The sequence below is a fragment of the Pteronotus mesoamericanus genome, unplaced genomic scaffold (genome assembly GCF_021234165.1).
Source record: "Pteronotus mesoamericanus isolate MK-2021 breed Mesoamerican mustached bat unplaced genomic scaffold, CSHL_Meso_final contig_347, whole genome shotgun sequence".
Classification (NCBI taxonomy): domain Eukaryota; kingdom Metazoa; phylum Chordata; class Mammalia; order Chiroptera; family Mormoopidae; genus Pteronotus; species Pteronotus mesoamericanus.
Window position 1 is genome coordinate 17,100,973 of NW_026555137.1, and position 25,312 is coordinate 17,126,284.

A 25,312-nucleotide genomic window follows, 5' to 3' on the forward strand; every position below is an offset into this window, starting at 1 on the left:
TTATCCTCGTTTTTTAAACTACAAAGTGAAAAGTGTTCATAAAGGATGTTAATAAATACATTAAGGCTGACGGTGATCGCTGTTCTGAGTGAAGAAAGGGGTTCGCTTTCTAACATACTAGTTAACATCCAGAATCTTTTAAACGAAACACGTTGGTCACACCGCAGCAGATGACACAGAACAGGAGCTTGCCCCGTTTTCCTCCCCCCCAGCTCAACATATCTTCATACTCTCTTCCCTCCTCCTATATCTGATGGGCAAGAATGATATCTATTTTGACAAGGTAAGAGAATGCAGTTGATTGGCATGACCTGAAACGTTTACTTTTCCAGTAAAAATCTTCCACTGAGTCACCCGGACAGTTAGTAACGAAGCTGACAAATAAATAAAGCTCCACCAGGAGGCTCAAAAAGCTCATAAACGGCAGAAAAGGCTGCCGATGGTACTGAGGAAGGGCGCATGAAATGTTAGTTTTGATACATTGCAGACTGGAGGCGAACCCCACAGCGGAGGTGCAGGCCGTCTGCGGCCTGTCGGAGTGACCAGCTAGAAGTCGTCTGGCAGGCAACACCATGAAGACCTTCTCTGGGATCCTCCTGTCTCATCCTGAGCCCCGGCAGGAGAGGCTCGGTACCAGGGTGGCCACGGTACCGCAGAACCTCGGCCATCAAAACACACTGTCGCCAGGCTCCATGGAGAGCTCCCTGCTCACACACCTGGCCGCACGGGTCCCACAGGCCTGGGGACCGCCCCCGGGAGAGGAGCAGAGGTGCCTCCTTGCAAGAGAAGCAAGTGCTGACAGTGTGTCCAGGAGTCAGTCGCCTCCCTCCGGGGACCCTCTAGATGGACTCCAGAATCCAGTCGCTGCTGGCGAGGGCAGAGGTGGGCAGGGACAGGTCCCTCGGGGGAGCTCGTTCCTGCCCCGCGTGGGGCGAGCTCTGCTCCTGAAAATACTCCTCCTCCTCATCGAAGAGGCCATTCTCCAGGGCGTAGGTGCAGTCGGCGCTGGCTGCAGCCTGGCACGCTCCCTTATATTCCTGAATGGACTCATAGAGGCTGTACAGCTGGCAGAGCAAGGACATGTCCAGCTGCCGCAGGCCGACCTTGAGGGAGGGGTGGGGAGGCAAAAACAAGAAGTCAGCACGGGAGTTTCACTTTAGCGGGACACTCAGCCCCGGTCTGCTTGAGCCAGCACATTCCTCCTGCGCGGCTGATGACTCGGGGCACCCGTGGACCCTTCAGGCTGCCCGTATTGACGCAACCTCGGTTGTGGGATGTCCACACCTCAGGCATCACTCCTCCGAGTGTCAGCAGAGTCGCGCCTGCGGGCAGGCCCTGGCCTGCAGAGGTTACCCAGCACGCCCTGCGATGCAACAGCATCACACTCTGGTGGCCCCAGCGGGTTTCACGTCGGATGCCGAGACACAAGGGTGTCCTGTCCTCATGCCAGGATCAGGTTCAGAGAAGACCCTGCTGCGACAGTCACTGTCAGCACCCTGGGGCAACGCCGTCCCCTTGCTGGGGACAGCGGCTCACCGGTCAGCGTCAGGCACTGCCCGCACGAGCACCCGCCCTCTGACCAGCTCAGCCTACAGGCTCTCAAGAGAAGGGGTCCAGTCCCTCAAGAGAAGGGACTGTCCCCCCCAAGACGGTGGTGGGACCCGTCCCCAGAGCAAGCGGCAGACTAAGCTGAGCAGGACGGAGGACGCGACGAGTCTCCTGGGAACTATTTTCACAAGTGGTGACAGAACAAAGAACATTGAAAAGGCACGTATCTGTTGATCTGCCGGCTCCCCCTTCCCCACAGCCTGCCCCACAAAAGAGCGCAGTCAGGACAGAAAATGCATTGTTTCCACCCACCCCCAAGAGGAGGGTTAAAATCCTCCTGGAAGCACACCTCAGCCAGCTCAGCGGACACTCCTCTGCACGTGAGGATCACCTGGCGATCTTGGGACCCACACAGGTGCAGGTTCAGTAAGTCTGGGGCCTCTGGTGACAGTGACCCTGAGCAACACAGCCGGGGAGAAACTTGAGACAAGATGCCAGCAGGCCCGCCTTCTCCTCCTGGCCCTTGGGCCTTCGCGATGACAACACAGGAAAATAATTTCTCTTACAGGCCTACTGGGAGGATTAAAGGAAATATCGGTTCACTGTAACAAGCAGCCATGAAGCGCGCCCCGCGCCAGAGGCCCGGACTGAAGCGCTGAAGAGGCAGGAACGCAGACTCGGGGAAACAGAGCGGTGGTGGAAGACCAGCCCTCCCGGTTCCCCAGCAAAGGAAGCTTCCACACAAGCCCGCCTGACTGCCGCCCAGGGAAGCTGGGGCCCTGGCAAGAAACGTTCATCTTGTGACGAGGGTGGGTGTTAAATTCCAGGTTCTTCGTCACCCCCGTCCGCCACTGGAAGCCACCAAGCAAACACTGTCCCTCCACCACCGCTGAACAGACCATAAACAAGGAACCAGGTCACACAGATTTAGCCTATTTTGCTAAGATGCTCAACGGAAGACTTCCAAAGAGAGGGGCAAGTTCTGCTGTTTCTGAGGAGATTCCCCATTATTCTAGAATTCTTTCTACCCTAGAATTCCTACGAGGAGCCTTTCTTGGGAAGGGACTGCCCCACAAGTTGGGGACAGGGCCTCCAGGCCCAGCTTTGTTCAGGCCCTGCTCTCAACCTGCTCGTAAATGAGGGATTTAGATAGCCTACGGCGGGCGAGCTCGAGCACTTTGGGACGAAGTGTGGTAAACCGCTGTTTCTTCCTTCTAAATGGACGGCAGGCCTCTGGGAGAGTTTCCCGAGCTGCTCCTAGAGGGCACACCTGGCTCCATGGCCCCTGCACCTTGAACCAGTAAGGCACAGGCACACCACGCGATGCCCAGGCTGCCACATGCCACGTCCCAGAGTCAGACACCATCACTCCGGTTCCCGAAGAGAGAGGGGGAGAGAGAGAGAGAGAGAGAATGTGTTGTGTGGATTGGAAAAGTGAGCCCCTGACATTTGTGTTTTAAAAATTACCCAGACAAGCCCTGGCTGGTGTGGTTCAGTGGATCGAGTACCGGTCTGCAAACCAAAGGGTTGCTGGTTCGATCCCCAGTCAGGGCACACGCCTGGGTTGCAGGCCAGGTCCCTGTAGAGGGCATATAAGAGGCAACCACACATGGATGTTTCTCTCCCTCTCTTTCTCCCTCCCTTCCACTCTCTAAAAATATATAAATATATTCTTTAAAAATAAATAAATAAAATACAGATTCATAAAATCGTAAAAAAAAAAATTACCCAGACAATTCTGATCTCCAATTCCAATGAAGAACCAGTGTGGACACAGGTATCTTGCCTGGGCCACTCACATTTAGTCCCCTGGAAGCGCTGAGGTGCGGCCGGCCAGGCAGCCGAGCAGGGAGAACGCAGGCTCTGGAGGCTGCCTGCCCGCGGTCAAACGCTGGCTCTGCCCCCACCCCCTCCCCCGGACAAACTGTCCAACTCCTACGAAGAGCAACAGCTGGTACTGTGAATTTTGTCATCCCTTCCCCTCTGCTGGCGCGTGGATCCTCGCCTCAGGAAGGGACGGCAGGGACGGGACGCGTTGGGCGCCAGGGCCCCGTGTGCTGCCACGTACCCCTCCCCCCTCTCCAACACCGAACACTGAGCGGGACCACCCGGCCCCCTGAGGCAAAGGCAGCCAGTGCAGTCGGACAAGATGGAAACTAACCAGCAACTCTGCTCTGTTGAGTGGCGACTGCAGACTCCCCAACAGGAAAGGACCTGGGATGTCTTAATTCAAACCCCCAAGAGGAGGCCTTCCAAACCAGTTCATTCATTTTCAAACAGATGTAATTATTCTTTATACAAAGTCAAAATCTGCCATCTACAGGTTCTACACACCCCAGATGCCAGGTATAACTGCTGCACATACAAATGTAATTTCTCTCTCTCTTAATTATCTTGAAGATAATTTTCATTGTATCCTTCCCCCCGCCCCTGAGAAAAACTGTTTGTCTTCTCTAGCATTAATATCCTCAGGTCCTCCTGCTGTTTGTGGGGACGTTCTGGTCCATCAACCACCTAGACTTTTCTTCTGGACTAACTCCAATTTTCCAAGAGTCCTCTACAGTTCTCAATCTGAAAACAATAACCAGCCACAAGATTCTGACTCAGCCTATCTTTTCTAGGATTTAATACAAGGAATATAAACTTTAATAACATAAGACACACCCTCCCAGAGGCACACCAATATCTGCTCAAAAAATCATAAAAGATTCATCTGGAATCGTGGAGATCGTTCTACTGAGTCACTCTGCTCCCCATAGATCGCGTGGGTGATCCAAGGCCGTTTCCCAAGGATGGAACAAGACACAAGCAGCAGCAAGCAACACGCCTCTTTGGACCTGACTTGACCTCCGCCTTCCTGGGCCTGGGCTCTGCAACCCTCGCCAGGTTTGGAGGCTCTGACTGCCCACGACACAGTACTGCCCCAAGGCTTTTCCCTCCAGTAGCTGCCATTTCCAAGGGGACCCAAGCCTAGGAGGATACCCCCAGGCCGGAGCAGGAAGCTGTCCTGAACCCTCTGCACTGCAGCGGCCGATGACTCACAAAGCCGCCTTGTCATCGGGCGGAACGCTGGCCTAGAAACTGAGGTCTGACCCGCCTAGGATACAGTGGCTCTGGAACACACCTCTTACCCAACAGACGCCCAGCACTTAGGCTGACTTAACAGGGCCCTGAACACACTCACAGGCGCGTACACGCCTACACACCACCCAGCTGCCCCTCTGCTTTCTTCAGGCACCACACTTTCTTGAGTTTACCGGAAGCCCTCCGAATGAGCTAGAAGGACGTGAGGAAGGTGGCTACATGAACAAACCTAGCCACCGAGCCAGGAAACGTCTGCCTCGGCTGTGGGCGTTTAAACACTTGCGCTTGAATTTTCTAGAGGGAAGCTGGACATCCCTAGGTGGCGCTCCATAATCCCTTCTCCCCTTCCGGCACCTCACACAACGGGTCAGGTCGAGGCCCCTCACCCAGACCATCCCCAGCATGTCCCCACCGCACCTGTTAAAGCCTCCTTGCTCACCTGGCCCAGCCACGATTGTTCCTCACGTTTCCCTCGCCTTCTCTGCCTGTCCGGGGGCACTTACTGTTCTCTGCCTCACACCACAGCTCACGCCGGGTTTCCTTCCTCTAATTCAGGACAAGCCTGTGATGCGGCAGCACCACCCGGCTTGGGCTCCCCCAGCTCCCAGCGCAGAGCCTGGCAGAGCAGACGCGAGGGGAAGCACCTGGGTGGAGAAGCCCAAGTCGCCCTCCTAGGGGACCTCTGGCTGCAGAAGCGGCGGTAGTGGGGTCAAGCTGGGCCAGCAGGACCTGCGCTGCGCCCCGTAGGCAGGCTCAGCGGCGGCAGGCTGGCCAGGCAGCCCTTTCTGCCCAGAGCACCCCAAGGTGGCCGAGAAGAGTCTCGCACGACGCGGTTTTCACCACATCATTGAAAACACACCCCTTGCCTGATGGGAGCAGAAGACACAAAACCCAGTCCCGTCCCGTCCCGTCCTCCCCTCCGCACCACAGGTGATGGAGAGGCGAGCTGTGTGCGCTGGGAGAGGCTTGAGACAGCCAGCCCACGAAGTCAGTCTCTCAGCACTAAGGAACGGGGTCCAGGGACGTGGGAAGGGGACTGAAGGGCCACCCGAGAACTAAAGTGCAGAATTATGTTTCAGGACACGATTAAATCCCCCATGAAAAGGAACTTCTCATCCTTTCAGAAAAATAGTTAGGGGGGGCACCCACTAACCCCCCTGCCACCGCCCCCAACCCACCAGCACAGAGAGCCAGTCGTCTCAGTGATGGGTCCCTACATGTCCCTGAAGGACGGCCGATCTCCTAATTCACAGCTGGATTCAGAAAACAAGCTCTTTCCTGAAAGCCCGCCCTGAAAAAAAATCCAGAGAGGCTCATGTAAGAAAAATCGGAATCCTAAGACCCTGGGATTTGGAGCCCTTCATCCTAGACCTTCAGGACAAGAACAGTCCGCTCATTTCCACGGCTTTACGCTGCCAGCACGATTCCTGCCTCCCTCTGTCCAGGCTTCCTGCTTCCTTCCTGTGCTTTTTCTGGTCTTTTCCCACAGGCTCCACTGCACCCACGCGCGGCACAACGCAGGTGCTACAACCCACGACATCGGCAGTGGGGCTGGGCAATCGCGAGCCTCTCTTGAAATGGTTTCAGAGGTTCACAATGGGCCGGCAGCCGCAGAAGCACACCTCAGGCAGGGCAGCAGCTCCCAGCGGGGGGGTTTCGGGTCACTGAGTCTCTGCGTGTCTTTGCGGGGGAGGGGGCATGGAATGGGGAGAGGGAATTTCTTACTTTTAAAAAATTATAATAGGAGCATTACATTTAGGAAACAAGCCTTAGAAGATGAAAGGAACCTCTAAAGGGAAATTTCTGTCGATTCAAAACAAAGTATCATGAAATACTTCAGGCTATTTTTTAGAAATAAAAAAGTTGTATGAAAGAAAACATTTGTTTCATTTTAAAAATGAAAAATAAAAGTTGCGGTAATTCACTAGCACATTTAAGACACAAACAAAAAGAACTGCGCAACTAGAGCAACTAGTAGAAAACAAAACAAACATAAAGGAGCCGGTCTTATTTGTGCCTGGTCCCCCACGCTGAGCAGGTTCCGCAGCGGCACCGGTGAGGAAGCAGGTCTGGGCGCTGGGACAGGGGAGCCTCAGGAAGCCATACTGGGATGGACTCTGACATGAAACCCCTGCCCCCCGCTGCCAGCGCACCATCTCCTGCTTATGCAATTCCCCAACCTGAGATGAAGAGCACCCCCTTTCTCTGGGCAGGAGGATGTGAGGCTGTAGAATCAGAAACTGTCGCATGGGGTCCTGAAATACGGGGACAGGTGCAGAGAGAGTTTGTTGTATGAAAGCTTAGATGGAAACACGATGGGCGATGGGAACATGTAAAATTATGGTAGAGTCACACAATGAACACTAGGAAGTCATTTAAAACAATGAGCAGTTCCGTACATACTAGAGTAGAACAGAGCTCACATCTGCTGTTAAGCACAAAAGTCCAAGTCACAGAACAGTATGTTTAGTAGGATCTCACTTTCTATGTTTATGCACACACGTCTGAAAGGTTCGGACTGGAAGAGGAAATGACGGTTAGCAGAACTTACTTCTGGAAAGTGCGATTGGGTATTTAGAGCCTTCTGTACTGCTTAACTGTTTGCCCCAACAAGCTATGATACTCTTACATTTAAAAATTAGTTATAAGAAGAAGGTATACTAAAATGGATGCACACTGCTAGTTAGACTGCGAACTGAGTCCCGGCAGGGACGCCTGGAAAACCTGTGTGGAGGACTGATTGGCAATGCCTCCCAAAAGCCTGAAAATACTGCACAGCTTTTAATCGGTAACTAGCTCACCCCCAGGGACGGACTGCAGAGGCGACCATCGGCTGTACGCAAGTGTGTCATCGATCCCCGCCCTGGCCGTGGGAGTAGGTGTTGCTTCTGTTAAGGCGAGGAGAGGAAGCGCTGAAGGGTGGCAGGGCAGGGCGCTGGGCCGGCCCGCAGGAGGCCACCCTGGCGCTCTGACCGCTAGGCTGCACTGCCTGCAGCCCGCACCGGGAGGAAGACCCACACTGCCAGCCCTGAGTTCACAGACATTTTTGGCTCTTCTGAATTTTCTCCATTTTCTGCTGTGACTGTGTGCTCATTTGCATCGAGAGAACGTTTCATTTTTTTTTTAAATGTGATGAATGAATAATCACATACAGACGCCTGTAAATGTACCTCAGACGAGACTTGGTAAATGCCCCAAATCTAATCAGGTGTCTAGCGTGCATCCGCAGGACTGGGATGTAATAAAGAAAGCAGTGCCCTAACGAACCGTAACCTGATTTCTGAATAAAGGATGTGTTGACAGCAGACTGCTGACCTGCATACTGTTTAGAAAAGGAAAAGCAGAGAAAGGCTTCATTGGTGTTGATCTTGTAGGGCAACGGCTCTGAGCGCTACTACCTGGGCTCCCAAACTTGACAGACACACCCCTGCAGGGCCTTTGAGGCCCCCTCCCCCGCGGGCTGTGGCTCTGTCTCCTGGGCACTTTCTCCTTCTCAGGGCAGAAATGCATTTTGCTACTTGATCCGCTTCATCTCCTGTGAATGCTTGCTTTGTTTATTTATTTATTTCCTTACCTGAGGACATCTTTCCATTACTTTTAGAGAGAGAGGAAGGAGGGGCGGGGGGGTGGTAACAGAAATATCAAGTGCTTGCCTTTCATAGGCTCCCCCATCCAGGATCAAACCCGCAACCCTTCTGTGTATGAGATGACTCTCCAACCAAATGAACCACAGCAATCAGGGCTTTAGACTCACCAAGCTGAGGACAGGACTCCGAAGAGCCACGGGGACTCAGACAGAAAACAGACCCCTTCCACCAGAGCCGCAGCTCGCCCCACCTGTCTGCCTCCCAGAAATCCCTCCACCTGGTAAGGCGGCCGAGCTGGGTTTCTGCTGACACCAGACAGGACGCATCCGCATCCACGCTGGGAGCTCATCCTGCAACTTCACGGTTCCCATACGGGTATGTTTATTTCTAACCTAAACTAACGTCTGCACCAGTCAGCCCATTTCCTCTCGTTCTGTCCCAGGCAGAGATGAAGAAAAGCAATCGACCATTTTCTTTCAGAAATGCCTTTGCACACTCTTTTCCTTTTTTCCCAATTATAGAAATAAAACATTCAAATATATTGAAATTTTCAATGGTTTGGAATTCTATGAAGCCGTCTTCCCTAATTCCGCATTCTAAAGCAGCAATCCTCGAATGTTTTGTCTCAGGACCTCTTTTTACTCTTAAAAATTATTGAGGATCCCAAAGAGATCTTGTTTATAACTATTGATTTCTACCTTATGAGAAATTAAAATTGAGAAATTTTATTAATCCATTTAAAAACAATAATAGACCCACTACATGTTAATAATTTTTTATGAACAATAACATTTTGTAAATCTTTTTAATGTCTGGCTTATCTGCTTCTGCATTTGATCCCTTGTGGCATGTTGTTTTGGTTGAAGAAAATCTGGCTTCACACAGATATGTCGACGGAAGAGAAAGAAGTACTTTAACAGCCTGTAAGATAATTGTGGCTATTCTTCTTTGACGCTCCACTTTAGCTGGCTGTAGTGTGGAACTATTAACTTTTTATACTCTGTTACATTAAAATCCACCAGCCTTGCACTTTGAATGGATCTTTTAATCATGCAGGACTGTGATATCAAGCATCAGTGATTAAAAAAAATGTAGAAAATTGATTCACTGAATTATGCAGATCTTCCAAAGGTTGATATATTTCCTACTTAATATTTTAAAAATTACATTTGTCAATATGACCACCACATAATTATGGACCCCAAAAGGATCCATTTGAAGGTCAGCTTATATTCTGTCTTTTTCTTGAATGGCATCCAATTAATTGAAATGCCCTCTCTGTAAGAGTAGTTGCAGTTAAGGAAGAAAATCTGAAGCTAAAACCAGAAAACCAAATTCTTGGACAACATGCAGAAAACTGCATGTCAGCACCTAGTGTTTTTCAGAGAATTGCCAGAAAAAGCTAAAGAAAGTGGTTGGTGTCCACTCTGTTTTATGGTGTTTATTTCCCCAAAGCCCTTTCATTATGATCATTCCTTTAAATCTCTGGTGGTCCCTTAGGTCAAACAGGATACCTTATTGTTTTAATTTGCATATCTCTGGAATTAAGGGATGTTAAACAGCTTGTCACTTCTCTTTAACTGAGTTGAACCTGGCTGTTTTGTCTCCACTTCTAAGTACAGTCAACAACCTAATAAAACAGCCTCTTTCCCCGTTCTTAGTCTCCGTGTATTTCTGTAACCTTCCAGAGCCAGGCCTCTCCAGGCCGAGGTCCTGGTGTTGGCAGGGGCCGCCCCTCCCCCGGAGAGCGCTGGACCAGGACAGAGGCCTTCCCTTCTCCAGCCCCCACCCCCGGTCAAGGACAGCGCCTCCCTCCCCACTCCTTAAAGACAGGATTCTCAGGCCTGCAAAACTGGGCCAGCTCAGGACTCTGAGGGCCAGGCAAGGAAGGGCACAGAAAGTGCTCATATGAACTGAAAAGGCCACACGTCTTTAAAAATTTCTGTAGAACTCTATGGAAGGCTGAGGGTTTTTCTGTCTCCAAAGCTCTTTGGGGAGAATAAACATCTGTGTTAATTGTCTGTGAAGGAATGAGCCCCGGGAGAGAAGGAGCAACCCAGCGAGCTCTACCGACTTATCTCTTGGAAACATCTGGAACATGTGGGCAAGGAATGGCGTGACTAGGAGGCCGGGAGAAGGAACTTGGGCAAGAGGGGCGAATATCTGACCCGGCCAGTCTCAAGGCTGGTTTCCTGTTCGTGGAGCCTGCGATCTGCCTTCCTGCGCAGCGTCGTGAAAATTTTCACTTTTCGAACCGGGGTCTGAAGCAAGTGTGCGTGGAGTTAGGTGGGCCTTCCAGGAGCAAAACCGCAGAGCTCCCGGCTGCTGCTTGGTGGGAGTGGCGTGCACCAAGGCCACAGCTCTCTTCTCGAACCCACGCTGGGCATCCTTGCCCACCTGGCCTCTAAGGTCGACAGCTATGCTGGACCAGGTCCCGAGCCAGGTCAGCACCGACGTCTTCCTGATGCACACATGCCTGGGCACCGGCTCGTCTGAGATCCTCTGTAAGTGAAGAGGTGCCCAATGTGCCAACAGCTGGGGCACTTTTACATTCACATGCAACAGACAAACATCTTTAACCAAAGCGGGGGGGGGGGGCGGCCAAAGGGTGTGCTATTTGTAAGAATCTTATGAGTTAGGAACAATATTAATTTACGGTCTCTGCAAAGATTAAGTGGTATGAAAAAATGTCTTTAAATCCTCTGTATCTTTAAACCTTGGGAGTATAAGTAGAACCTCCCTTAGTGGTAGCATCAAAAGGGAATGAAAACAGACCAGCGCCCCCACAGCCTGCCCCTACTCCTGCCGCCCACCACGGGCACACGTGGGCTTTCACATGCACAAGCTGTTACATATACTTATTGAGCTTTTTTCTTTTTGGCCTGGATCGGGACAAGTATTGTACGGGTTAATTATGGCCTAAAATTTTTAAGAACTATTGCAGACAGCGTAATTGTGGATGCACGGAGTCCAGCAGCAAACTTCCACCATTGCATCATGCTTCCTTGTCTGCTCCCAATTCTTTGCATGCAGTGGATTTACGACCAAGTACGGCTGCGCACATGTCCTCAGGGACACCACGTACGGAGCGACAGGCAGGTACTGCTCCGGTGCCCACATGATTTTACGACAAAGCACACTCCTTCTGTAGGCACCAGAAAGATCCAGAAATGCATAGGGGGGGAGAATTCTGCTGCTATACAAAAGGATCCTTCATGGCATTTAATTCTCAGTTTCCAATAGCAGATCTGGAGCCTCAAGTAGGGAAGTGGCTTGCCAAAATTATATCACATAATTTCATAACAAAACTAAAGCTCTTGATGCCTGGTTCGGGAGCTTTCTCTCGCAGAGCCCGTCAGAAATACAGATCGTCCCAGATTCTGATCCTGTGGGGGCAAGACGGAGCCCAGGAATATGCATTTAAGCAAGCAGCCCAGGGGATTCCCAGGCTGCTGGCCCATCCTTTGGGTGACAGCACAATGAACAATGGTGGCCGGAAGGCAGTAGTGAAGGCCATCGGTCATCCCCAGGCCTCTCTGACCCTCGTCCATCAAGAATGCTGCATCGCGAGCTAAGTTTCTTGTGTCAGATGGCGTGCCCCAGGCCTGACTTGAGGTCGGACCTTTGTCATAACCCTTTGGAAGACCACAGTCTTCTCGCTAAGACACTGGTTTCAAGTGTAGGGTAAGAGCTGAGCTCTGCTGCGATTTTTCCCTCAGATTAAACTCTTCACCAAAACCCCTGCAGTTCAGGAACTCAGAAGGTCCCTGCAGATGATTCCCTGCTCATGCCCAGGTGGGCGACTGAGACAACTGTTTGATGGTTTGAATAATAAAACAGACAAACGGAGGCAAAGAGGTTCCACGTGGAAGCTGTCAGAACCTGTTGCTGCTGCTTCGGAAAGGGGAATCCAAGGATCCCCAGGATGCTGCCCCTTGAAGATCTCCTGCCCCCATGCCTGAGGCTCTCTTTCAGCTTCTACACTGTTGCCGGGCTCTTCTGGGTGTGTAAGCTCCATGCACTAACTGCACCGAGCGGCTGGGCGGGCTGGGCTATGCAGACATCTGTGAAGGAAGGCGAGGGCTGGGCCCGACGGACAGAGTCAAGGGTCTCCTCCAACCCCGGGCAGGGATCCGAACCGCCCACGGAGAGCCTGTCAGCTTCGCTGGCCAGTCTTTCAAACACTGTGGCCCTGCAAGCAAAGGACTTCTCTACACAGTGGGGCCTATGGAAGACATCTAGTCTTTGGCTGCCCAGCAGCCTCCTACCCCTTTTCTGCAAACTGTCCTTTCTTTGGAGAATCCCTAGCCTCCCACGTGATCCTGACCCCGAGCATGAGAAGTTGGCCCGGTCTGGCCAGGCCACCAGAGCGGGGCGCCCTGGTGTCCTTCCTCACGGTACGTACAAACTGGGACTAAGACGGGTGACTGAAACCGACAGCAGCGGCACAGAAGCCGTGTTCCAAACTGCAGCGAAACATGAGATGGCGGGCCCTTGCCGGTGTGGCCCGGCTGGTTGGAGTGTGGCCCAGCCAAGGCAAAGGTCACGGGTCTGGTCGCCAGTTATGGCATCTCAGAGAGGCAGCCAGTCGGTGTCTCTCTGTCACAAGGATGTTTCCCTCCCTCCCTCCTCTCCCCTCTAAGTGTATTCTCGGGTGAGGATTAAAAAAAAAGGAAGGAAATGGGGGGTGGGGAGAGCACCACAGAGGGCCCCCGAGTTCCCCAGCCACCCAGCCCTGGTCCTTGTCTGTAGACATCCAGCCCTGCAACAAGGCTCTCCTTTGGCAAGAACTAGCTCGGACTGAGTTTCTATGACCCACGCGGAGTCTTTGGCCATGAAGTGGAGAAGTGGTCGGAACTGCAGCGACCACATTGCTGCAAAGGTGCCCACATCTGCCTACCAGATGGGACGCACTCCTCAGCATCTCGACGGCTCCTGGTCGTCCTTGTGCCCTCCGCGCACTTTACACCTGACATACACTCAGTGAGCAGCTGTTGAGTGTGATCTGAAAACAGCCTCCGATGTTTAAAAAACCCAACAAACCCAGATGTTTGTTTTAATAGACTTTTGCTGGTCTCTAGCGCAATAACCACCTGAGTGACCGTCACAGCTTTCCACATGGGCCCGCTGCAGGAGGGGAGAGGGACCCAGGGCGGTACAGGACTTCAGAGGAGCGGTCGCGGGGACAGGACGTGCTGAAAGCTGGAGTGGGAACCAGGACTCTCAGAGCAGAGCAGGGCGTCTCCAACCACGGGACAGAACCCTCTGCCCACATGGGCGCCCCCCGCCCTCACACGCCCTGGACACCAGCTTCCCCGGGCCTCACGCTCACCATCCTCACCCATCGCTTCTCTCCAAACCTAAATACCTCCTCCTGCCCCCGGCTCCACATTCCCAAGTGTTTCAAACACTCACCCACGGATGGCATGGCAAACGACCTTCCCCCCAAAGCGGCCACGCCTCCTGACTCCCCTGCTGCTGTGACAAACCCCACATTCCCCAGGACAGATTATCAGGGTCATCACACTACATAATGGCATACGATGCAGAGACCAAAGACATTATTACATATATTGACCTGGAAAATGTTTGCAGTATGTGCCCCGCAAAAGCAAACCAGAATGTGTAATGCGACCTGTGCTCATGGACACACACACACACACACACACACACACACACGCACGCACGCACGCACACAGGCAGTACAACGCAATGGCTAAGCAGGTCTTGGGGGGAGGGGGACACATCCGGTTGAATTTATGACCACAGGGGCAGTACCTAAATTTGAGTGACTTTTTAAAAATATAAAATAGACTTTGAGTATCTATCTCATGGAGAAGTTACAAGATGATGTACGAGTACAGACAGCGTTGACATTGTGCTCACACAGCAGGTATCCCCGAAATATTGACAGTGATTATCTCTGGGTGCTTAGACTGTCATTTTGAACTGTTTTGCTTTGCTGGACTTTCCATAAAAGGCTGAAGTCGCCTCTGATTCCTTGTCGTCACCTTCCCCTACTCTAATATTTAACCAGCAGTTCCTGCAGATTCTGCTTCAGAGCAGCGTCTCCTTATACAGGGCTCTTGCTCCACGTTGGCGGGTCCCCACCCTGCTGGAGGCTCTCACCTCCTCCCCGCACACCTGTAGCATCTCACGCTCCCTCCTGCACCCTCCCATCAAATTCATTCCTCAAACTCCAACTGCATACCCTTCCCTGGCTACCCGAGGCTTCCCGCCTCCCTTGGGCCATGGCAGTGTTAATGGGCCTCCCCACGCTGTTCCGTTCCCGGGGGGCACTCAGTCCCTGCTTGCACTCCGATAGCCCTTCTGTCTTGCTGAAACCTGTGGCCTTCTAAGGCCTCCACGTGCCCACTGCTGGAAGTCAGCCCTTTCCGTGCTCACAGAAAACGGATTTAACCACATTCTGCCATGAATTCTAGTTGCATCCTTTGATGCAGATTTGACCTCAGGTGTTCAAATTAAACAGATCAACACACATTATTCTGCAAATAATTCATGAATGAACTTCTAGCTCTTATCTCTCAAGGCCCCCCAATGGGAGCCTCAGCTTGGGTGTCCCCTCAGATCTCTTAGCCCCCTCAGCTCCAAGTTAGTAAATCTCTTAAAAAGCCAAAGACCACAGTACTGCCAACGACCTTGTGACACTTCTCTAAAGGGACCTGTCGAGGCCTGTAGCCCTATCTTCTCTCAATCTCAGCTAAATAGCAAACAGACCTACCCTGGCTGTTTATTTTCCTTGGGCTCCGAACAGGCTAGGCGTAGGGACAGCGCTGGCCCAAGGCACAATCATCAGGTTGGGGCTGTACTTCAGTGGCCCCAGAGGGACCTGGAAAATTACTCTCCCACATGGCAGGCCGACTCCCAAGCCATCACAGCAACACTTCAGAGCGTGTTTATAAACCCAAGAGCAAGACCACAGGAGTGGCCCCGCCGCTTTCCTGTCCGTTTCAGTAAGAATCTTATGGGTGGGGAGGCGCCCTCTTCCTATGTCACCGCCACATTTACCCGACATCCGAGTTCAGCCTGTTAACATACTAGGCATAAGTTTATCTAATTCAAACGCAGCGCTGGTTTCTATTAATGTTGTTTTTTTTTTTAAATAAAAATGGTTGGTTTGGAATTTAAGTCATTCTATAAGAAGCTTAAAGCATCTTCTCAGAGAAAACTGGAATCACTTCAATGCCAGATGCAAAGGGAGAAGACAACATCTAATTGATTTAAAAGTGTTAAGGCTGCTTTTCCAGATTTAAGTCTGTTTTCGGAACAGAGATGCTTCTCTAAAAAAAGGAAGCATAAATTGAATTTTTCTAAGCAGTACCTAGATGCATATTTCAAGGATTGCGATGATAAATATTTGGGCAAATTTATTTATGGGGTAGGGGAAGCAGCTTTCATATATTAGACTTCTTAATTAAAGAATGCATGTATTCGCCTATCCTAGGAGGAGAAAAGACCCATAGGAGGTGAAAGAAATGGGCAGATTCTAAAAAATAGGGGCAGCCAAGGAGAGTGACCACGACCAGCTAGAAGGTTAGAAAGGAGCAGATTTTCTGTTCTTGCCTTGCCTGGTCTAAACCGGGAGGAGAAAGCTGGGGAGAGGCTCACTGACATCTAAATCCAAATCCTTGCCCTGCTTTTGGCGTCACTCTAAATCGCGTGTCCCGGTACACAAACACCTCGTGTACTTCCCAAGGACTGAGGAAAACTAAGCCCCATTGTTTGCAGCCCAGACGCAACGCGAAGACCCGCACGGGCTTCCCCCAGACGTGAAGGACACAGCTGCCGGGCGCAGAGAGGGGCGAGGGGCGCCTTCGCCTTCCGCACCATCTGTGGCCGCCCCTCTCGCGGTAATCGGATTCTGCTGGCGCCGCCTGGGGTGCGGGGGAGGGGGAGAGGGCTGTTCCAAGCGGCTGTCTACACACGCTCGGACAAAGCTGTCCTCCTCGGGGCAGGAAAACACGATCTCACATAGCTCAAAGCCCGCGGGCGCAGTCGGAGCCGTTCCCAGACGTGGGAAGTCGGCTGCGCTCTCAGAGGGGTGATAAAGGCGCCTCCCGCCGCCGGAGTTTCCGAGCCAGCGGGACAGCGGCGGCGGGGCTCCGAAAGCTGCCCTTTGAAAGTGAGGACCCTCCTTGGGCGACGGTCCCATCGTGGGCACAGAGAGAGCAAGTAAAAGGGGTGGCTGGAAGGACAGTGCCCAACTTCCGCGCGGACTGCTGGGGCCAAAAAACAAAACAAAACAAAAATCCCAAAAAACAGAGAGGGGCGGGTGGGCGCAGGGACTTCCGGGGCAGAGCACTGTTCCCGCGAACTCGCCCGAACGAGAAGACGCCTCCCGCCCGGCCCGCGGAGCCCCCTTACCATCTCTTTGCGAAGCAGGGCCAGCGCGGCGTCCAGGTTGGGCGGCTTGGCGGGCAGCGCCGCGCTGCGGGCGCCACCGCCGCCCCCCGCGCCGCCACGGCTGAGCTCGTCCTGGATGCGCGACTTCTGAGCGTAGAGCCGCTCCAGGTGCCGCCAGCCCCCCACCGCGCCGCCGCCGGACGCCGAATGCAGCAGCCCGCTCAGGCTCTTGGGCAGCGGGGGCAGCCCGTCCACCCGCAGCCCCCGCGCCGCGCCCGCCGCCTCCGGCGCCGCTCCAGCCCCGCTCATCGCGCCCGCCCCGCCACGCGCCTGCCCGCAGCTGTCCCAGCCAAGGCTCCCCCAGCCCGCCCCCTTCCCGGCGGCGCCCCACCCACTTCCCGCCCCGCCCCGCCCTGCGTCCCCGCCCGCGCACTAGCCCCCAGGAGCCCCACCGGCCCTGCTTACTTCCAGCCCCGCCCACTTGTCCCAGACCCGCCTCCACCTGTTTCCTACCGCGAGCCTGGCTCCCTTCTAATCCCACCCCCTTACCCTCTGCCCCACCTCCGCGCCAGGGCCCGCCCCTACTCGGGTCCGCGTCTGTCCTGTGCCCGCCCTCGCTCACCTTTAGCCTTTAAGGGGGCTGCCCCCTACACCTGCCCAGGCACCTCGCGGGACCGAGCCCCGCCCCAGCTGCCCCACTCCTGGCCAGTTGGGTTCCCCGAACAGCCCCCAAAGCTACTCGCAATGATCGAGGGGGGCCATTTCAGATGCCTTGGATGAAGCTGGCTGGTAACGGGGGTGGGGGTACAGAGGCTCCCGCTCGCGACCCGCAGGACGTCAGAGAGAAAGTCGGGCAGTGCTGGCGATCCCGCCCGAAGTCGCTGATCCCAAGGCCAGGACCCACCGACGAGTCCGGGCTGACGGAGGTCTTGGCCGCAGGACCCCCGCCTCCCCGCAAGGGAGGAATCAAGACTCGCCGCCAGAAGGACTGGACCAGCCGGACCCCAGCAAGTCACGCGTCCGCTGAGGTGTGCGGCCCTTCTCCGTAAACGGCACGTCCACCCGCGGGCCCAGCAGCCCAGAAGAGCTCCAGGTCCACTTTGGGACTTCAAAACAAGCATGTCTATCAGCTTGGCCGTGAACGCACGAGTAATTCTAAATGGACACGTTAGGAAAGTAGAGAAAAGGATTAAATCTCCGAAAGTATCCACCAACTTAGGCAAAAACAACATGATTCACACCTCAGAGGGAGCGAACAGAAAGAGAAACAGGCTTTTCCCCTTCTAGAAAGAATAAAAATGACGGTTACAACCAGATTAGAGGTCAAGGAAGGGGTCAAGGAAGTAAGCCCCGATTGGCAGCCACAGTCCCACCACAGATGAGATACCGATACACAGAGTGGATAACTTTAGTGCCCACTGGTTATTAGTTTTAGTTATTAAATGGATTCAATTGTTCTAAACATATTCAACAGGATCATAAATTACAAGGTGTTCTGAGCACTTCAGACAGCCAGTGTAAAAAGCCCAGCACCTTGGGGGGGGCTTTCTCCCTTTAATCTACGCCCCCCACAAAGGTCCCCCCAGAACTGTTTTTTTTAACGTTGGCAGGCGTCTCCGCTGGCCCCTTGCAGCTGGGTGAGAGGGACAATGAGAAGCCCCAGCTCAGGCGGCGGGAGCTGAGGGCATCCAGCAGGCTTTGCACTCCACCCGCTGCTCAAAATTTTCCACGTCATCACTGTGCCTCGCCTTCCACTAATCACCTAGTCACATTTCCGGATTTCAGGTATTCGTTCTTTCGCCTGTTTAGACAGTGGGTGTCTTTGGGAGAGTGACAAACTTGCTCGAGTGGGAGTTAGGGAGAGGAGGGGACGGAAGCATTTTGATCTCTCGTTCACACCCTGGCATGAATTAATTTAATAATTGCTGTCTGTCCTTCAGAGATTACTGGAAGTTAGGTGATTGGAGGCTTGGTTATCCATTATCCATGGTGCAATGAGGAAAGAAATCATTTCAAAGTACCAAGACACTGACATCATTTTAAAACACATACCCGAGAGGATTATGGATGACATAAAGGGAAGATGATGAGGGACAATTTAAATGATGTCAACCACACACTTTTAAAGGCAGGCTCTGCATTCGGGGAGGTACTCAATGAGGTGAACATGTTGAAGTAGACTCCTTTATATCAACAAATAACAATTGGGTGTGAATGGAAATTTCTACAGAATTCCTGTCGTACCAACTAAGACTCTATTTATATAAACCCAAAATAATAGTTATGCAAAAGTCTAACAAATGTTGTAACACACAGGGAGTGTCAGTGTCTGCTTATTGAAAGGCCAATATAAGGTGTCTCTTATGGCTCATGCTTGCAAAAGGGATGAAGTAATAAATAACTTGTGAACATGTTTTGCTTTAATTCAATTTCGAAATAACAATCTTACGATCTCAAACCAGAAGGAGGCCCAGTTATTTTCTATGCAGCTAAGTCAGTCTTTCTTTTTTTCCCTCTTATCTCTTTGGTTTGGTTTTGTTGTTCACAGGCTCTTCGAAGTAAGAAGATAGAGACTTCTAATCCAGGGCTCTATTCATTAACTCACACCTCTTCTTAGACTTTGTAGATCAAGGTCAGGAACCTGAACCTTGGAGCACAGGCCTCAGAGGCTCAGACATCTGATGACTCTTGGTGGATCTAAGGCAACATTTTCATGGCTGTGAACTTACGACCTTCCAGGGACTCACAGAGAGGCTTTCTCGTCTTGATTCTTCCACTGGTCCAGCCTCTCAATCCACCTCTCATCCTTACCCACTGGGTATGTGCCTTCTGGAACATCGTGAAAACCTAGAAAATGCAGTAAATAAATTAAAACATTTGAGAAGAATCTGCCACGAGCTTTATTCCCTTAAGTGCAAGAGGAGGCACGTGGCTGAGGAGGCTTCACCGGACGAGACAATGCACTTCGGAAGAGAAGAGGCAAAATGGTTTCAGAGTAAATCCGATGGAAGAGGAGATGGGGAAGTGGGGTAGAGAATTCGAGAAGTTTTGTGAAAAAACAAGTCACGAGAAGGCTGAAATTGATGGGCAAGCTGGTGCAAGGGAAAATGGTGTTAAGAGGAGAGGAAAAATGCTTGGATTATTATCACTCATTCATATCTCCCTTCCTCCCTCCTTTTTTTCCTTCCCATTTAATCTATTTTATGCCAGGCAATGAGCCAGGTTCAAAGATATAAATAAGTTACTTTGAGATAATGAAGGAAATACTGTTAAGAACATGGTAATTATTTTTGTTAATGAGGTACCAGCTTCTCCTGAACCATCTGAAATAATTGGAGGGTCACACTTGGTAAAGCCTGCCGTTCAAATTTCAGAACTCTCTAAGTTTTAGAAATAATTGTCCTCCATGGTGGCTTCTAAATCAAAAAGCCTTTTTACATGCACTCTCTCATTTATCTCCACAAAAGTCCTTATTTACTTAAAAGTCTTTATCCGTTAAAAAAAATGCTGCTTTTGGAAAGCATTTTAAATTGTCAGGACCTGGTTAAACACTGTTCCCCGAAGTCACCTGTGTGGCTGTTTTTTCTCCCCAAGGAACAGCTCTCGCATTCCTCTGATTTGTCCCTTCTTCCGGGTTCGACATCTGCAGACGCCACAGCTGACCTGCTGTGAGGATATGGTTTTGAATTGCTTTGCCCCCTAATCACTCTCTTCCAGACACATACTGCTTGTCAGTACTTTTCTTTAAAGGTACTGCTCATATGTAAGTGAAAGTTTCCAGATGTGTTTGACAGGTTCTCCACAGCCTTGGCCTGTTTCCTCCCCCTTACTGTTCTACTTCTTTTGAAGCTTAAAACCAAATTAAAGTTGGGGTTGACGCATCACACTTCTGAATGATATTGAACTTAATAATCCAACTTTAGTTTTAACACTTTTCAGGTAAGTTGCACAAGAGAATAACAGGCTATCCCCATAAGTGTTAAGATAAACAAATATGTGTTTATTTAGGCCCAGGGCATTTCTGGAAAGACGTGTAAGAAAGTGACTCTTTACTTCTAGGGAGTAGGAAAGGGAAGGTCTGAGAGGGAGAGTATTAACCTTTTACTTTATACCCTTTTGTACTATTTGCATTTTGCATTAAATATGGAATAAAATATGTGATTACAATTGATTCTTAACTAAACTTAGTCAATGAATAATTAAATGTCTCTTTTTGTATGTACTACAGTTAAGCTGAAAGCTTAGTTTTGTGTAGCTGGCTTTTTTTTTAACCTAAATGTGATACTTTGCCTTATATCTATTAAATTTCATCTTGTTTTATTCAACTTATTGGATCCTGTCTGGGAAAACGTTTTTGAGCTTGATCCTTTAATCTAACTTAATACCTATCTTTCTCAGAATTATCTCACCTGCTAAATTAACAAATATACCATTTATGGTGATAATAATAGTTATTAAACCTAATATTTTTAAGGGTCTACTATATTTGTGTACGGGGATAAGTATTTTACAGGCAGTATCTCATTTACTCTTCATAACATTCCTTTGAGGTTGGTGTAATTATCCCCATTTATGGATGATGAAACCAGAGTTAAAAGAGGAAAATTGACTTGCTCACAGCCACACATGTCATAGTAGTAGAGCTGAGATTTGAAATTAAGGTCTCTCTGACTCAGAGTGAGTATTTTTTTTAATTGTGATAAAAACATAGCATGCAATCCACCTCTTAACAAACGTTTAAGTGCACATTATGGTATGGTTAACTATATGCACCTTGCAGAGTAGTGTTCTTAACCACTGCGGCACCCAAGTCACCCATGAACAAGGATGAACAGAACAGGGTCAAGGACAGAAACTTGTGCCAGAGACCCTCCTGCAGTGCAGCTGCAATTTGTTGACTCACATTCCTTGTGTGCATTATGCTGTCGCTCAACTGTGGGGGATTTCAAGGTCTAGCCTTACAAGTGAGCTGTCCAGTGTGATAGCCACCAGCCCCACAGGACTACTAAGTGCTTGGCATGTGGCCAGTCCAAGTCGAGATGCACTGTAGGTATAAAATACACACTGGATTCCAAACACTTAGTATGAAATAAAGAATTGAGATATCTCATTAGCAGTTGTTTATGTTGATTGCTTGTTAAATTAATAATATTTTGGATATATTTGGTTAAATAAAATATATCATTAAAATTAATTTTACCTCTTTATTTTTATAAGACTACTAGACAATTTATAATTACATATAAGGTTTGCATTTGTGGCTCCCATTGTACTTGTGTTGGACAGCACTGACCTAAAATAAGTTCCTAAACCCTCATGGGCTTACAGCTCAGATATACATATACGAAAGAGTTAAAAACAATGAAAAGCATTATTGAATAATATGAGTACCTAAACAGACTCCAGAAGTTCACCATGGGAACCATCAATAGAGAAAGGCCTTGGAGAGGGAGTTGGACTTCTCTAAGTCTTTAAGGAGTTAAAGAGACAGGCTTTCTGGGACGCTGGCCAAGGTGAGAGATGCCTTGGGATGAAGAGTGGGTCGGCGAGCAAAAATGAGGATGATGACCGGAGCAGGGCAGGTAATGGAAGCCGGGAGGCCGCAGAGCCCAGGTGGGATGGACTATTAGTCATCAAGTCCAGACTGGGGCTCCTGGACTGGCTCTTCCCTGTAAAGGAACCACAGGTACTTTTGGAGCTTGAATGATGAAATCCGTGGAGTTTTTCTTTTTTTTTTTTCATCAAAAGTTCTCACGTATTTTTTACTGAACCAACCTACTGTTGCAGAAGCTTAGAAACAAAGTGAAAACTCATTTTCCCAAGAAAACACACCCAGCTGTCCAAATGGTGCTGATGTTTTCCATGTGATATGCTAAGATGCCAGCGACCCTAGCACAGCGTAAACATGTGTGCCATCTTCTATGGGATTCCTCACAGAGCCAGCTTGGTTCTTCCCTAGTGTCTCCTCTTAGAGTCGAACCTCATGTTATTACTAGCTTTCATGTGACTCCTTTGGAACAGGAGGATTCTGCTTCTGTTTTTCGGCCAAGAATCACATGATACTGCGGGTCTCGTGAGAAGGCGTGGCCAGGACAGAGTCAAGCGCACACACCGATGGCAGAGAAAGGGAGAGAGAGGAACCTGTGTTTTAGAGCATTAACATGGCCCAGGCACAGAATGGGTGGAATGGGGGAGGGAAGGAGCTGGCACGCCGAAAAAAAGAAACAACAACTAAGAAACTGAAGTTTTAGTCCATGCAGGAGACAAAGCTGGTCCTAGACCAATGGCCTGACCGTGAGGATGGAGAGGAGGTGTAAGAGACATTTAGAAAAAACCTAGTACTTGTGATGGCTGTGAATAGAGAGATCTGAGAATGGTCCTCAGAGCCTATCTCTGCTTGCTTTCTTTTTTATCCTGAATAAATGAGAGTTGAGTATGACTGTCATGGCCACTGGGACTGTCACACACAATAAAAGCCGTTCAGTTGACAAGATTCGAGTTGAAACAAGCCATTCAAAAGCCTCCTAATAGCCGCCAGTGTTTCCAAGAATCCTCTGCTTGGGTCGCTCTTTGCAAATCCTGTTCAGATAACAGCATCACTGAAACTAAAATCTCGGAGTTCCCCTACTTGGCCCTGCTTACTGCTGAAACGAGTATCAGCTAATGGGGCTAAAATTCATTGGGAAGAAAGCGAAAGCTCTCAGCACACACACACTTCCCGGAATCCACACAAGGAGCAAAGGGGATTGCAATGGAACTAGTTCCAGGAGCATCAGACAGAATTAATGCAGACAGAGTCATCAGCGTTCCCAGCAGGCACTGAGTGAAAGTGAAAGGTGCCACATTCAACCCCACGAGTTCACCAAACTGAAGGGCTGAGAGTGATGAGTGGGCCAGCAAATAGGTTACTCCCGTTCTCATTCTTCTGGTGGGAAGTTTGGTACCAACGTTAAAATAGATTTAGGTACTCACTCCAGGCAAATTTCTTAACAATAAGTTGAAAGTAACTTTAAAGTAATGGCTTAACTCTCATCTTTCCTAGATACCCTGACATCTACCATACTCATTTGTTTTCCCTTTACTGATTCATTCTCTTATTTTTTTTAAATTCACTGTTTATTAAACATCTATGGGCTAGCCACTATGTTATAAGATAGGAATACAAACAAACAATTTCTGCCCCAAGAAGCAGGGGATGCCAGCGCATAAGCTCAGACGTCATATAAATAATTGGTCTCAGGACTGAAGCAGGCAGTAGGGGGAAGCTGGGAAGAGGGTGAACAAGCCCAGTTCCCTGAGGGCAATTGCAGGACACTGGAGGCTCAGACAGGAGAGAGATAGGATCAACTTTTACGATCCATTCTCATTACTCACGGGTTCTGCATTTGCAGACTCTGAGTTTGAGAATTTGCCTACTTGCTAACATTTATTTGTAACCTCGAAATCAACACGGGCACTTCCGTGGTCATTTGTGGGTCTGTACAGAGGTGAAAATTTGAGCGTCCCGGTGTACAAGCTCCCTTTTGGTGCCTTTGCTCTGTGCCCGCCTCCTTCCCTGGCTGTTGGGGGACCTCCTTGCCTTGGGTAAAAAGCTCCCTGTTGGATGCAAGTCCTGCAGAACCCGCGGGCCAGGTCGGTTCTGACGCTTGCCGAGCATGACAGCGGAGGCCCTGTGCTTCTAGAAGTCAGTTTGTCTTATAAACGAATGCTCTTGGGGAGTTTACTAATGCTCTTGTAAACTAAGTGGCCCTGCGGAGCTGAATGCATGACTTGCTTTTACAGATGCCTCATCTCTACCCCCTTCAAGACACATGACGGCAGAGGCTGCTTTTGGCTCACCATCAAGTCATCCTCAGCGTCTCGCACGCTGCAAAGCGCAACATAGGTCTTCAGAAAAGAGTTGTAGAGTCAGTCCTACAAGTGGGACTTCACAGCCTGTGAGAAGGAAAGGTGACGTGGTGGCCAGTGCAGTGGGAAGAGGACACCGGGATGAGAAGTGGGGCTGTTCTTCATCCCTTAAAATTGTGCCCTCTCAGCCACTACCGGTCAGGAAGCTGGGACTCGGACGCCTTGTTCTCTGCTGTATCCCCAGGGCCGGATTTGAACCTGGCATGTAGAAGCCACGCAATAATCATTTGTTGACGAAATCATCTCTTGGTTTTGCTCTGTAACTGTCCGGGGTCTGCAAAGAGATACAAAGCGGGTTATGCATCCGTCCCATACTCTTCACATTTCCAGTCTCAAATATGAGCAACCAGCCCTGGCTGGTGTGGCTCACTGGATTGAGTGCTGGCCTGAGACACAAAGGGTCGCTGGTTCAATTCCCAGTCAGGGCACATGCCCGGGTTGCAGGCCAGGTCCCCAGTAGGGGGAGCATGAGAAACAACCACACATGGATGTTTCTCTCCCTCTCTTTCTCCCTCCCTTCCCCTCTGTCTAAAAATAAATAAATAATTTAAAAAAAAAAAAAATTATATCCAAACATGAGCAACCGCTGTTAGGAGGTGAAGGCTCTAACTTCAGAAATTTGTTTGAGGACTTCTGGCTCTGGCCATATGAGGTCCCCAATACCAGAGTTGCTCTCCCGCATTAAACAATTGGAAAACTGAGCACAATCTAGGAACATCTGTTTCCAGATATTAGACAACAGGCCTCAAGGGTCTGTGGTCCCTGAGAGACGGATCTGGAAGCACTTTGCGGAATTCAGGCAGGGAGAGGAGGGCTCGCTG

General features: G+C 50.3%; 1 protein-coding gene across 1 annotated transcript; it reads right to left on the reverse strand.

Moving 5' to 3' along the window:
- On the reverse strand, positions 1-16,892 carry FAM89A (family with sequence similarity 89 member A). Its single transcript, XM_054576479.1, has 2 exons — positions 16,605-16,892; positions 1-1,103 (listed from the first exon to the last, which is right to left on the reverse strand). The coding sequence occupies exons 1-2, from the start codon at positions 16,890-16,892 to the stop codon at positions 840-842; spliced, it is 552 nt and encodes a 183-aa protein (XP_054432454.1). The 3' UTR covers positions 1-839.
- Positions 16,893-25,312: the final 8,420 nt, after the last annotated feature.

Bases quoted from the DNA above. Each gene is read 5' to 3' on its own strand.
- FAM89A (XM_054576479.1), bottom strand. From the start codon at position 16,892: ATGAGCGGGGCTGGAGCGGCGCCGGAGGCGGCGGGCGCGGCGCGGGGG. The intron at 1,104-16,604 runs GTAAGGGGGCTC...CCCTCCCTCAAG, and splicing joins CCCTGCTTCGCAAAGAGATG to GTCGGCCTGCGGCAGCTGGA.